This window comes from Gasterosteus aculeatus, chromosome 10 (genome assembly GCF_964276395.1).
Source record: "Gasterosteus aculeatus chromosome 10, fGasAcu3.hap1.1, whole genome shotgun sequence".
NCBI classification, from domain to species: domain Eukaryota; kingdom Metazoa; phylum Chordata; class Actinopteri; order Perciformes; family Gasterosteidae; genus Gasterosteus; species Gasterosteus aculeatus.
In genome coordinates this window covers 13,800,419-13,813,622 of record NC_135697.1, presented here as the reverse complement: position 1 = coordinate 13,813,622, position 13,204 = coordinate 13,800,419, and the positions used below count along the sequence as shown (strand labels likewise).

The following is a 13,204-nucleotide window of genomic DNA, read 5'->3' as shown; positions in this document are numbered from 1 at the left end:
AACCGGGCTAAAGATCTACACTCCTGTCCATTTGTGATCCTTCCAGGTTACCCCAGGCAGCCCGCTTACACCGGGATGCCCAATGCCAACTACCCCACCGGTCCGGCCGGCATGAGCGGCTCCATGAACCCCATACCGGGTCAGGGCAGCGGGGCTCCGTACGGGGGCATCCCGCCCGGCAGAATAGGCCCGACGCAGATGGGTCCTCGGCCCTTCGGTCCCGCCATGGCCGCAAACATGGCCGGCATGCCTCCCCAGGTGGCGTCCGGGATGTGTCCCCCTCCGGCCATGAACAGGAAGGAGGGCGGCCCCTCCATGCACCACGGGCCCACCAACTCCGTACACAACAGGTGGGTGTTTCGGGGCGTCTGAGCGGGACGCGAGGCAGCAGTTGGATGTGGAATGGCGCTATCGCGACTATCCGTCCGTCCTTCCTCGTATGTGCCGATTTTGTGTGACCAAGGAAAAAAACGAAACGATTGTCATCCTCCCACGTGCAAGCCGGTCTGCCGCGTGTCGCGCTGCCCGAGTGTGCCGCAGAGCCGATGGCGGTCGGCCAGACCGTTTGTCTCCGAGAGAAAGTGGATGGAGTGAGAAAGCGTTCCCTGGGACCGGTGAATCATATCTTTCACCGGCGTAAGACGCCAGCTCAGCCTACAGAGAGACACTCGTGGGCTCGGCAATCGCTAGCGTCATGTGACGTCGGAAATGTTTTCCCACAGAATAAGCCAAACATGAGATAGCGAAGGTGTATAAAGTGTTGCAGCGTCACAGAAAGAACGATTCTGATATTCCTCTGAGTTTCTTTGCGTCAGCTGGTTGTGTGTTTCTTTCTAAACGAGCCTTCTTCTCTCCAGGCCTCCCGGCTACCCGAACATGGCTCAGGGGATGATGGGAACGGGCTCTCCGTACGGCCCTGGCATGAACAGCATGCACGGCATGATGAACCAGGGAGCGCCGGGGCCTTACCCAATGGGAGCAAATCTAGCCAACAACACTCCTGGTGAGTGGAGGCCACGCTGAGCCCTGATAGGTGGTATACGGTGCCCACGCTAGACGGTTACAGGGAATCTTTTGTCTCATTAGGAATGGCTCCCAGTTCGGAGTTTGGCGTGGAAAAAATGAACCCGACCCAGAAGATAAACAACAAAATGGAGGGAACTCCCAAGCCCGAATCCAAAAAGGTAAGAGTTCCAACGCTACGTGGTAACCTTTCCGACGCTTTGTTCTTTTCTCGCAATCTCACGACACCCTCCCGTCGTCCGTCCCGTAGAAGTCGAGCTCCTCCACCATCACCAATGAGAAGATCACTCGTCTCTACGAGCTCGGCCCGGAGCCGGAGCGGAAGATGTGGGTGGATCGGTTCCTGGCCTTCGCCGAGGAGAAGGCCATGGGCATGAACAACCTGCCCGCCGTCGGACGCAAGCCCCTCGATCTCTTCCGGCTCTACGTGTCCGTCAAGGAGATCGGCGGCCTCACACAGGTACGCTGGGATGTTTTTTGCACAGGGGGGAAAAAACAAAAAACAAACACACATCGTTGGCGTGCCGCTTTCTAAGCCCCTCTTTCCTCGTCTCTCCCACCAGGTGAACAAGAACAAGAAGTGGAGGGAGCTGGCCACCAACCTGAACGTAGGCACGTCGAGCAGCGCGGCCAGCTCGCTAAAGAAACAGTACATCCAGTGTCTGTACGCCTTCGAGTGCAAGATCGAGCGCGGCGAGGACCCGCCCGCCGACTTCTTCAACACGGACACCAAAAAGAACCAGCCGAAGATCCAGCCTCCCAGCCCAGGTGAGCCCCCCCCACCCTCCTCCCGTCTGCGTTCCCGTGGGTGCAGTGTGGATTCCCTGCAATTCATCACGTCCTCATCGCTCTATTTGCCGCGCATCGCCTGCCCTATAGGCTGCCGTGCTTTATTGTGTCCTATTAACTGTTAAAGAGGCGATTTCAGGCCGCCGTCTGTTATATTCTGGACTTTCCCCCATAAATCGATGGCATTTTGGCGTCCGCATCCGAGGGGTTGTAAATAGCGCCGCTGTAGCTATAAGTCACAGAAGTGCGCCGTGTCGTCTGGACAGTTCCACGAACACATCCCATGGGAGGGGGGGGGGGCGCTCCATGGCATTTGCACAGGACACGGCGAAGGACTAGAATGCCAAAACTTTCAATGAAGCGTGTGTGTGTGTGTGTGTGTATACAGGCCAGAGTCAGAGGTTAAGAGCGGCACGGGGTCATGTGACACTGTGTCGCCTGGAAGCTGTTTGTTTTGGGTGGCGCTCCGGTTTCAGCTGCCAGGAGCGACCACGTGGCGCTCCAGTGTGGCTGAGAGCCACGCCGTGAGACACGGGGCCCCGGGTGTGTGCCGGGAGGCGGTTGCAGGAGACGTCAGGGCGCCTCTCAGTGCTCAGAGAGGGCGATGGCGATGGACCGTCATCGCCGCATCCTCACTGCCTGCTGCCCGGCTCGGGGCAACGGCGGCATGGGAGCGCTCTCTGGGGATTAGTACTGAGCCAGAAAAGATGAATGGGGGGGTGAGGCGTGTGTGTGTAAAAGTCATGCATCTCTCTCTCTCTTGCTATTTTTTCCTTCCTCATGAGATCCTCCCCCTCCCCTTTCCTCTCTTCATCTTTAGTGAAGGGAAATCCCTGCCCAGAGGGAGGAGGGGGAGGGGAAGCCCGTTTGGGGGAAGGGGGGTGTGTGTGTATGTGAGGGAACTGAGAGGGTGATGTGAGAAAATGTGAATAAATGTGACCTGTCAGTGACCCTGATGTGTGTGTGTGTGTGTGTGTGTGTGTGTGTGTGTGTGTGTGTGCCACTTTAATGAATGGGACCGGGCTAATAGTGAGAAGTCCTCAGCTGGCGTTATGGATGAACACTGTCCCATCGCCACCTCGCGCCGACTGTACAAACAATAACTCACTCTCGTGCACGCTTACGCTACTCGCCGTCTCCTGCCTCCGCGGGTCAGGGAGTAATCGGTCGGAGTCAGGGTTCACATCGTTGTATCCGGGAGACTCTGGTGGTGGTGGTGGTGGTGAAGGAGGAGGGTGACGGAGGCAGCGATGCGTCGGGCGCGAAAAATAAAAAAAATTTGCTGCGTGTGTCTGTTTTTCTCTTCGCAGCACTTTGAAATTTCTTAATGGGATTTTAGGATTGCCAAAAGCAGCATGTGTGCCTGAAAAAGCCCCCAGCGGGGCTCCGTCTATCCACAACATTATCCCCCCACACCATCAACTATCCGCTATCAACTCCAGCTTTTATTCCTCCGGTGAAGAGAGGAGGAGGGCCTGTTCCTTCCACTTCTTTGGAGGCTTTTTTTCTTCTTCTTTTAACCCAGAGGACTTTTGTCGTTTACAAACACTTCTGTGTGTATCGTTGTTTTGCAGCTGGTTCTGGATCCCTGCAAGGACCGCAGACGCCCCAGTCCACCAGTAGTTCCATGGCAGAAAGTGGAGACCTGAAGCCCCCGACCCCAGCCTCCACCCCACACACGCAAATGCCTCCAATGCCTGGCGCCAGGTACGAGTTAGAAGCCATGATATCGAGTTTTCTATGATCACAAGGTGAAAGTGATCCCTGGTAGATCATTGCAGCGGGAAATGGAGTACAACAGTCAGGAGAAAGTTCTGTACTGTTGAGATATACACACCACCAACCTGTGAACAATTTTGTGATTTGGAAAAGCAGTTAAAAAAAAATGGATCGGATTTAGATGTTCTGGTTAAATGTGTTTAGACTCATGGTGACGATCATTCCTGATACTTCGGTGCATTAATCTCAAAAGAGAAATCTATATCTGAAAATCGCCTCCTTCCCTCCAGCAGGAGTAGCGTCAACCTGCAGGACCCGTTTGCGGATGGCGTTGACCCGGCCTTTTCCAGAAGGAACGCCATGACTCCCAACTCACAGGGCTACCAGCCCGGCATGGGGGGCCCGGAGATGATCGCTCGAATGGGTCCCTACGAGTCCAACAAGGACCCCTTCGGTGGCATGAGGAAAGGTGAGCAACGGCCCCGCCAGAGATCCGGATGCCGTTAGGGTCTCGTCAGCTTCTAAAACTAACAAGCCTCTTTTTATTTCTTCTCTTAAGCTGGAGAGCAGTTCATGCAGCCGGGTCCCAACAGTGGGATGGGAGAACAGTACAACCGAGGTCCACCAGGCCCTATGGGTAACATGCAGATGGGCCAGAGGCAACAGTACCCATACGGATACGACAGACGGTAAACAACGTGCATCCTTCTCCCTGTGTGTGTGTGTGTGTGTGTGTGTGTGTGTGTGTGTGTGTGTGTGTGTGTGTGTGTGTAAAACATGCATTGGGACCAGCCCGCGTATTGTTTATACGTCCAATTGACCCGACGCTGTGTCTCACAGGCCGGAGCCCGGCATGGGCCCTGACGGCAGCATGGGACCAGGAGGCCCTCAGCCCAACATGATGCCGTCCGGTGCCGAGACGGGGATGTACTCGCCCAGCCGCCCTCCACCACAGCAACGGTCAGTGGCCGCTCGGAACCGGTCGGCGCGGGAGGAGAAACGCGCTGCCGTCGTTGTTGAATGACTTGTTGGATTCACCGCGGAGAAGTCATGTGGATTTGTAATGGTGTGAACTTTTGTTATTGTTTTTTTTTGAAGGCATGAATCCTTCAGCAATCAGTACCCTGGCCAAGGAGCTCCCCCTGGTGGCCCATACCCAAATCCACAGCCAGGAATGTATCCACAGCAGCAACCGGTAAGGACATTTTGTTCGGCGTGTGCAGTGCTCTCATTAGAGCTCGATTCTGTGTCCTTCTTTTTACCGTACATGTGTAGCAGGAACAATGATCGGTCTGTGCTGGAAGTCTATGAAAGAGACACAGTTGGATGCTTAATTAAGTCTGATGTGAATTTTTGTCTTCTGACAGAACTACAAGCGTCCCGTGGATGGAGGGTATGGTCCTCCTGCCAAGCGCCACGAGGGGGAAATGTACAATGTCTCCTACAGTGGTCAGCAGCAGCCTGGACCCCAGCCCTCGGGGCCCCAGGGCCAACAGGAGATATATAACCAGTATAATGCGTATCCTGGAGGGGACCGCAGACCACCAGGTCCACAGAACCAGTTCCCCTTCCCCTTTGGCCGGGACAGGGTGCCGCCATCGGCGGGGCCCAACTCCCAGGCTCCGATGCCTCCCCAAATGATGTCGAGCCCCATGCCCTCGGGTCCCGATGCCTCCCAGGGCCCAATGTGGCAGGGTCGCAATGAGATGGGGTACCCCAACTATCCAAACAGACCAGGACCTCCCGTGCCAGGTCAGGGCCCCGGCTACCACGGCATGAACCGCTCAGAGGAGATGATGCCCTCGGACCAACGCATGAACCACGAGGGTCAGTGGCCCGGCCACGTCAACCAGCGCCAGCCCCCGTTTGGCCCCGGTGGTTCCGGACCGCCCATGACCAGACCCCTGCCGTCCACCTACCAGACTTCGCAGAACCACATTCCTCAGGTGTCGAGCCCAACCCCGATGCCCCGGCCCATGGAGAGCAGGACGTCGCCCAGCAAGTCCTCCTACATGCATCCGGGGATCAAGGTGCAGAAAGCCGGACCCCCGGTACCCGCCTCCCACATCGGCCAGGCCCCGGTGCAGCAGCCCATGATCAGGCGAGATGTGGCCTTCCCTCCCGGCTCGGTGGAGGCCTCCCCACCCCACCTGAAGCCTCGCAGACGGCTCACCATGAAAGACATTGGTACAGAACCGTTACTCGGTTGTTTCAGTAGAGACGCATGTGTACTGACCATTTCATGTAACGCCCAATACTCAAAAACACGCTTACTGAGAGAGACTGCGACGGATCGTGTTTGACCGCTTCGGTGCTGATCCGTACCGGATATCTGAATGTCCGCCTGCGAGCCTGACCTTGATTAAAATCCATGCGAAGCAGAGGGAAAGCTTATTTTGGATCGTTAGAACAGATGAAAGCTGCTTATTTTGAATTGGGGAAGTTAGGAGATAAATGCTAATCCCGATCAGATCAGATCAGTGAACCGCTTCGTTTTCGTTCACAGCCGGAATACTTGATCATTATCGCCACGGCTCGTATTCACTCAGGTTCTGTCTTCTCTAACAGGCACTCCCGAGGCTTGGAGAGTGATGATGTCGCTGAAGTCGGGCCTCCTCGCCGAGAGCACCTGGGCCTTGGACACCATTAACATCTTACTGTATGACGACAATAGCATTACTACTTTCAACTTGTGCCAGGTAAGCGCCACGCACAACAGTCTTGTTAGATTTGCACTCGCGCTGTTTGCTGGATCGTTTCGATGAACTTCCTCCTTTGGTTTCTCAGCTGCCTGGTTTCCTGGAGCTGGTGGTGGAGTACTTCAGACGCTGCCTCATCGAGATCTTCGGCATCTTAAAGGAGTACGAAGTGGGAGACCCCGGCCAGCGCACCCTCATAGACCCCGACGCGGCCGAGGATCTCGAGGACGAACCCCCCTTGACCGAGGGCGAGGACATGGACGTGGACGAAGAGGACGATGAGGACGAGGAGCCGGAGGAAACCAAGGCCAGTCCCGACACCCCCTCGCTGGTCCAGGTGAAGCAGGAGGAGGAGAGCGCTCACAAGCGCACCACTTCAGAGGACGAGGACGAGGAGAAGGAATGGGAGTCTTCTACCAAGGAACCCACCACCTCTACCTCCGGGTCCTCCCAGGACCCAAACCTCCACCCGGAGAAGCCCAGGCAGGCCAGCAAGTTCGACAAGCTCCCCATCAAGGTGGTGCGGAAGAAGAACCCCTTCCTGGTGAACCTCTCGTCCAAGCTGGGGCAACGGCAGAGCTTCGACAGCGGCCTGACACACTGGAGCATCGGCGGCGGCGACACCACCGAACACATTCAGACCCACTTTGAGAGCCGGAGGGACCTCCTCAAGCAGCGCAAATGCAAGCCGACGGCGGGCGCGGGCCGCAAGAAGTTCCAGGCGTCCGAGGCCGCGACGGAAACCGCGGAGAAGTCCAACGGGGAGAGTAAACCTCGGGGGCAGCCGTCCGAGTCTTCGGACCCTCGGAGGTCCTCGGCGGAGAAAAGCGCGCCTCCTCCCCTCCCCATCGGCGCGCCGGTCACCGCCACCATCGACGACGTGCTGTCGGCCCGCCCGGGCTCGGTCACGGAGGAGGTGGTCCGCGGCGGCGCGGAGGAGCAGAAGGAGAACGGCAAGTACCTGTTCAGCATCAACCCCGACCTGCAGAGCCGACGCAACATCAAGATCCTGGAGGACGAGCCGCACAGCAAGGACGAGACGCCGCTCAGCACCCTGTCGGAGTGGCAGGACTCGCTGGCCCGGCGCTGCGTCTGCGTCTCCAACATCGTGCGCAGCCTCTCGTTCGTCCCGGGCAACGACCTGGAGATGTCGAAGCACCCGGGCCTCCTGCTGCTGCTGGGCCGCCTGGTGCTGCTCCACCACAGGCACCCCGAGCGCAAGCAGGCGCCGGTCACCTACGAGAAGGAGGAGGAGGAGGACGAGGGCGTCAGCTGCGAGAGGGACGAGTGGTGGTGGGATTGCCTCGAGGTGCTGAGGGAAAACTGCCTCGTCACTCTGGCGAACATCTCAGGCCAGCTGGACCTTTCCATCTACCCGGAGAGCATATGCCTGCCGCTGCTGGACGGCCTGCTCCACTGGGCGGTCTGCCCCTCGGCGGAGGCCCTGGACCCCTTCCCCACGCTGGGGCCCCACGGCTCGCTTTCCCCCCAGAGACTGGTCCTCGAGACCCTCAGCAAGCTCAGCATCCAGGACAACAACGTGGACCTCATACTGGCGACGCCGCCGTTCAGCCGCTTGGAGAAGCTGTACGGCTCGCTGGTGCGCTTGGTCGGCGAGCGCAAGGTGGCCGTCTGCCGGGAAATGGCCGTGGTCCTACTGGCCAACTTGGCGCAGGGCGACGGCCTGGCGGCGCGGGCCATCGCCGTGCAGAAGGGCAGCGTGGGTAACCTGCTGGGCTTCCTGGAGGACAGCCTAGCGGCCACGCAGTACCAGCAGGGCCAGAGCTCCCTGCTGCAGATGCAGGGCGGACCTCAGTTCGAGCCCACCAGCGTGGACATGATGCGGCGGGCGGCCCGCGCCCTGCACGCCCTGGCCAAGGTGGAGGAGAACCACTCCGAGTTCACTTTGTACGAGTCGCGGCTACTGGACATCTCGGTGTCCCCACTTATGAACTCTCTGGTGTCCCAAGTGATCTGTGACGTACTGTTTCTGATTGGCCAGTCATGACAGCCGTGGGGAGGTTTCAGCTCCGCCTCTTTCCGTTCCCTCCCCCCCTCAGCCCTTTTCTTTGTGTGCGTGCGTGTGTCTGTCGCGTGTGAGTGAAAAGAGCAAATACTGACTTGTCCTTTTTTTTTTTTTTTTAATTCTTTATTTTCTTTTTGTTTTATTTATGCAAAATCACCTCGGATTCCACTGTCTTTCTACCCCTGCTTCTCACTAAAGGAAGGAATATCATGAAGTAGCTGTGGATTTTAAACGTCTGAGATGGAAAGATACTGACACAGAGGAGCAGATTGGGACCCAGGCATAGGACAGAGCGCGCTGCCCTGCGGGGGGGAAAAAAAGGACTTGTTTTTTAATGAAAAGAAAAATCTCCAGGAAAAAAAAAAAAAAAAGAAGAAGAAACTGTAACCAAAGTTGCTGTCTCGTTTACAGTGAGTTTGGGGGATACGTGAGCTCGCTTTCTCCCTCCGGGGGGGGGGGGGGGGGAGGTGGAAAGTGGGGGTGTCGGGGTTGGCAGGGGGAAGAGGGCACGGACTAAACAATATTATGGTTCATGTTTGGAGGCTACATAGACTCCCGGACTGTGGTGTGGTATAGTTGCTGTAACTTTGGATGCTATATACTCGGCCCCACAGGAACCACACTATTGGCTGTGAACGGACCGTTGTCATGGGAGGCCTGTGCAGTAGATTGTAGGACTTTTTTTCTGTACTGTACACCTTAAAAAACTGTAAACATACTGTAATAATACTGTTTCACACTGAGATACGCTGGCTTGGCAGCAAACTGTAGTTTTTAAAAACAGTTTTAGTTAATGTCGAGAGAGAAAACGGCTTTCCCCCCAAAGTATGGTGAACCTACAACACCCCGACCTCTTCTCTTTGTCCCTTGATTGTATGACTTGACCCTTATATTAAAAAGTCACCTCCTTAGGACTGGTCCTCAACTCTAGATGCAGTCCAAGCTGCAGTGTATATATGATGTTGTACATTACACTTTCTCTCTCTTTCTCAACTTCTGTTGCTCGTCACCATTTTTAATCTTTGACGATTACAAGATCCCCCCCACCCGCCCCACCCGCCATCCCCCCTCCAGCATCAAGTAGGCCATGTGATTACTTGACGCCTCCCTCTCCGTTACCCAGGCGCCTCGCCCTGCTCGTGTCGCTCTCCGGGGGTGTTCAGCTGCTGTCCAACGCCACCCCCAACAAACACAACTTCAAGTTTCAGTTTGTCTCCAGTCCGGGTGTAGAGAATATAACAAAGATCATTGAGCTCCTTCATAAATGACAAACTAGACCTTGATGAAGAAACCCATTTTTATTTTGTTTATTTTTTTTTTTTTTCCAGTGATGCGGATTCTGCATATTTGTATTTCAGATGATGTAGCTAAAAACTTGATGTAAATTCCTCTTTTTTCCTTTTTTTGGCTTAATGAATATCATTTATTCAGTATGAAATCTTTATACTATATGTTCCACGTGTTAAGAATAAATGTACATTAAATCTTCGTAAGACGTTTGCTGTGTATTTTTTCAAATTCTTTATGATAACCCTCGTACGTCGTTGAAACAGCAATAAATAGAATCACGACATTTTCATTAGGTTCACATTTTGCTGGTTTTCCACCCTACAAAGCATGTGGGGGTCTGTCATTTTTATCATACTCTTCAAATGTGAGTGACGGAATCTAAAACAAATCCAGAAAATCACATTGCAAAATACCCCTACGTGGTTTCGGCAGGTATGGAAGTAAAATCCAGGACTGACCGGCGGAGTCATGCATCCAAATGGAGGTTATTGTAGTTTTTGATATATTCCTTTTATTTTATTTTCTCCCTAATCATCTGAATATTGCCTCTGAATTGAATTTGTGATATTGTGATGGAAGCTCTATTTGCTTCATTTCGAGCAGTGGGAGAGGTACTAATTCGGGAGGCATAAAACATCCGTTTCACCCCCAGGAGGTTGCATGAGAAAGTTTTATAGTCCTCAGTGAAGAGACAAAATAGCCAGCATGTCTAAATGTGGCACCAAAAACTTTCAAACACAGCTTGATGTGGCTTCACGCCGCTGAGCTTTATTTATTCCGGAAGTCTCGCTGAGATTAAGATCTCTTTTGTAAATGTAAGATGAAAACTAATAAACTATGACGTCAAGTTGATGACGGCGTTCCTATACACTTCTTCACTCCTGAAAGAAGCCTTCTTGCATTGTTGAGATTACGGTTAGAAACATGCATTCATATAGTACCTTTTTATTTTGACCTTATGGCAACATGTTGATCAGGTACAACGGGTAGCGTGTTAGCATGCTAACAGTTGGCACAAAGTTCACTATATGGCTTTATTGGCATTAAAGTTTCAGAAAACTAAATGTTGCCAAAGCATCAAAATAGAACAAGGTACATTTCACCTTTTCTCTTTTCACTTCAACATTTAGAAATATAAAATCTTGTGAGTAGCCGGTTAGTGCCATTAGCCCTTAGTGTAGCATGTTTACCGGTCAAAGTCAAATGTTGGCCAAATACAGAGACTGATTTTTGTGATACATAAGTGAACATAAAGGTCTACTACATTTTATGCGAATCCATCAGATAGTTGAGATATTTCAGTCTGGACCAAAGTAACGTACCATCGCTAAAGAACTGTTACGAGTACAGTCACAAGTAGGATAGAAAAATGTAGATAACTCAATTGTATCGTAGTGGTAAAAACAGATTCTGTGTAGAAACACAGCTAAAAACAGTAAAATGCTTTTAGCCGAATCTTAAATAATCCAGCATCAAGGACACAGTTTAAACTTTCTGTCCATAAATGCAGAAACATTTCATAGTTTTTATAAAAGTAAAAGAATGTGGCAGGCAGCCTGGCTTTCATGTCATTTGAATATTGTCTATGAAATATTTGCTTTCTGCTCATATGTGAGGCCTCTCTGAGGGGATTTTCACTCTGAATACTCTGGAGGATATTTGGGGGGGCTCTGCTATCGAATAGATTTTTGTTAGAAGGATTATTCCACTACAAGCACTCGAATGCTTCTCCTTCTAATTGGCTTCTGACATTGGGACTTTAGTGAGCGCGCATTCAGCCCCCGTGCAGCTGCATCTAGAAATGATCAGTGGAATCTACCTGCCACGTCTGCTCCGCACAGGTGCTGTAGAACCCCCCCTCCCAGTTTCACTTTCATTGACCCCCCTACAAGTTGTTTCCAATATCCATTCAATCGAACATTGTTAATACACGGTAAGTTCCCATATTGATTTCTGCTCAAGCCACAGTGGGTGATCACTGAGATTTGCCTCATTAGGTTGTGAAATTAGTCGTGCGTCACATGACAATGTCTATACAACCATAAGCAGCGTACAGCACATACATAATTATAGTAATTGACTGAGCGCATGGGCCCAGGAAATGTATTCCTCTATGTTTCCATGTATACTCTGTTATGCAATATTAATTATATTAACAAATGAATTGTATGTAAATAGTTTCAACTTGTTCTGAAGAAGGTTCTTTTTTTTTGCTGTGAACAAATGGCGCTCTCGTCTGGTCAGAACATCTCATTACAGCGGGTCCATGCAGGGCTTAGACTTTTTATTGAAGCTGAATTATTAAATTTCTTTCATCATACAATACCAACATTAGTTGAATTCATTAGTTTTTTATGACATTTTCCAACTACATTTTTAAAATATTTTTTTTCCATGGCATTTCTTATATAAATATTAAATATTTTGGCCCACTTTTATGCAATTTTGGCATCACTTTTTTGACTTTTTATTCCATGAAAATTTGCCACCCATGTTTTTTCAATCAACATGTTTTTTCTTTTTTCCATGACATTTTTATTCACAAGTCTCTGTGCCAATAGCAGCCCCGATGTCTTTCCCTCAAAGTTCAACAGCCAATGAGAGTCCGCACTGTGCAGAAGGTGCCTGCCCTTTTTCTTTCGTAAAAAGACAGTTGCAAACGAATGTGCTGGTGACTGACACTTCATATAACCAATGAAGTTCTGAATAACGCAAAGCACCTTTTTCAATAAAAAAAGAATAAAGTAAAATATTGACTGCATCACTTTTAGTTTGTTAGTTTAGTTTCTAGCGCAAGAAAATGATTGAAATGAATTAATCATATATATGTCATCACGTGATACATTTTCAGGAAATTCAGTGAACACAAAGATACTTAGGTGTTCCGAAACATGGACTCATGTGTCAGCATTTGTGAGCTGCCCCCCCTCCCCTCCACCCCCACTGCCTCTACCTGTGGTGTGGACTGCTACCGGACACATGTCACTTGACAGCAAGCCTCTTGCTTATGTTCCTCGGCTTTGGGCATTCTTTATGATTTCTCGTAAACCCAGTGAATCTTCCCCCACTACCGTACTTTGTACTGCCTCCTGAAAAATTGGCATCAACATCCAGTCTTGCGTGGATGATTTACAACGCTATCCATGACATTTTTCCACCTAACAAATTTTAACTTTTTTTCCCATGAATTATTTTAAACCAATAACATGTTCTACCCTTCATCCGTTCACCTGAATTAACAATCTCGACAGAGAAACACAGATCATGTGAGTAACCGTTTGCCACTTTGGCAACAAATACTATGAACCTGGTTGTGTGTTTCATCTGCATGTCTCAGCACTGTAACAACACATGAAGGCATCGAAGATGCTTCCTTGTAGTCCATCTGTAATTTTGTCATTAAAAGTATTATTAACATCTTTTATCTGAGGGGTGAGTTTTGACTACTCTAATGGACCGCTACCGGACGCATGTCACCTGACAGCCTGCCTTTTGCCTTCCTTGACTTTGGGCATTCTTTATGATTTCTCATAAACCCAGTGAATCCCCCCCACTCCCGTACTTTATACTTCCTACGTGGATGATTTACAATCTTGCAGAGAACACGGGCTTACTTACCCAAGCTATTTTATTACGAACTCTTTGTCTTTGCTCCATA

At 51.3% G+C, this 13,204-nt stretch overlaps 1 protein-coding gene across 4 annotated transcripts in view; it reads left to right on the top strand.

Moving 5' to 3' along the window:
• Window positions 1-9,744, top strand: part of arid1ab (AT-rich interactive domain 1Ab) — a 41,464-nt gene extending 31,720 nt beyond the window's left edge. For 2 of the 4 annotated variants that reach the window (XM_078080863.1, XM_078080865.1), the window contains exons 8-20: window positions 47-350; window positions 858-1,003; window positions 1,087-1,184; window positions 1,274-1,483; window positions 1,587-1,791; window positions 3,387-3,519; window positions 3,825-4,000; window positions 4,091-4,220; window positions 4,372-4,491; window positions 4,630-4,726; window positions 4,899-5,718; window positions 6,100-6,230; window positions 6,319-9,744. In XM_078080863.1, coding sequence (XP_077936989.1) covers window positions 47-350; window positions 858-1,003; window positions 1,087-1,184; window positions 1,274-1,483; window positions 1,587-1,791; window positions 3,387-3,519; window positions 3,825-4,000; window positions 4,091-4,220; window positions 4,372-4,491; window positions 4,630-4,726; window positions 4,899-5,718; window positions 6,100-6,230; window positions 6,319-8,238 — 4,490 coding nt within the window. In that variant the 3' untranslated portion in view covers window positions 8,239-9,744. Of the gene's footprint in view, window positions 1-46; window positions 351-857; window positions 1,004-1,086; window positions 1,185-1,273; window positions 1,484-1,586; window positions 1,792-3,386; window positions 3,520-3,821; window positions 4,001-4,090; window positions 4,221-4,371; window positions 4,492-4,629; window positions 4,727-4,898; window positions 5,719-6,099; window positions 6,231-6,318 lie in introns of all 4 variants that reach the window. The other 2 variants (XM_040188578.2, XM_078080864.1) reach the window with 1 other exon arrangement.
• The last annotated feature ends 3,460 nt before the right edge of the window (window positions 9,745-13,204 follow it).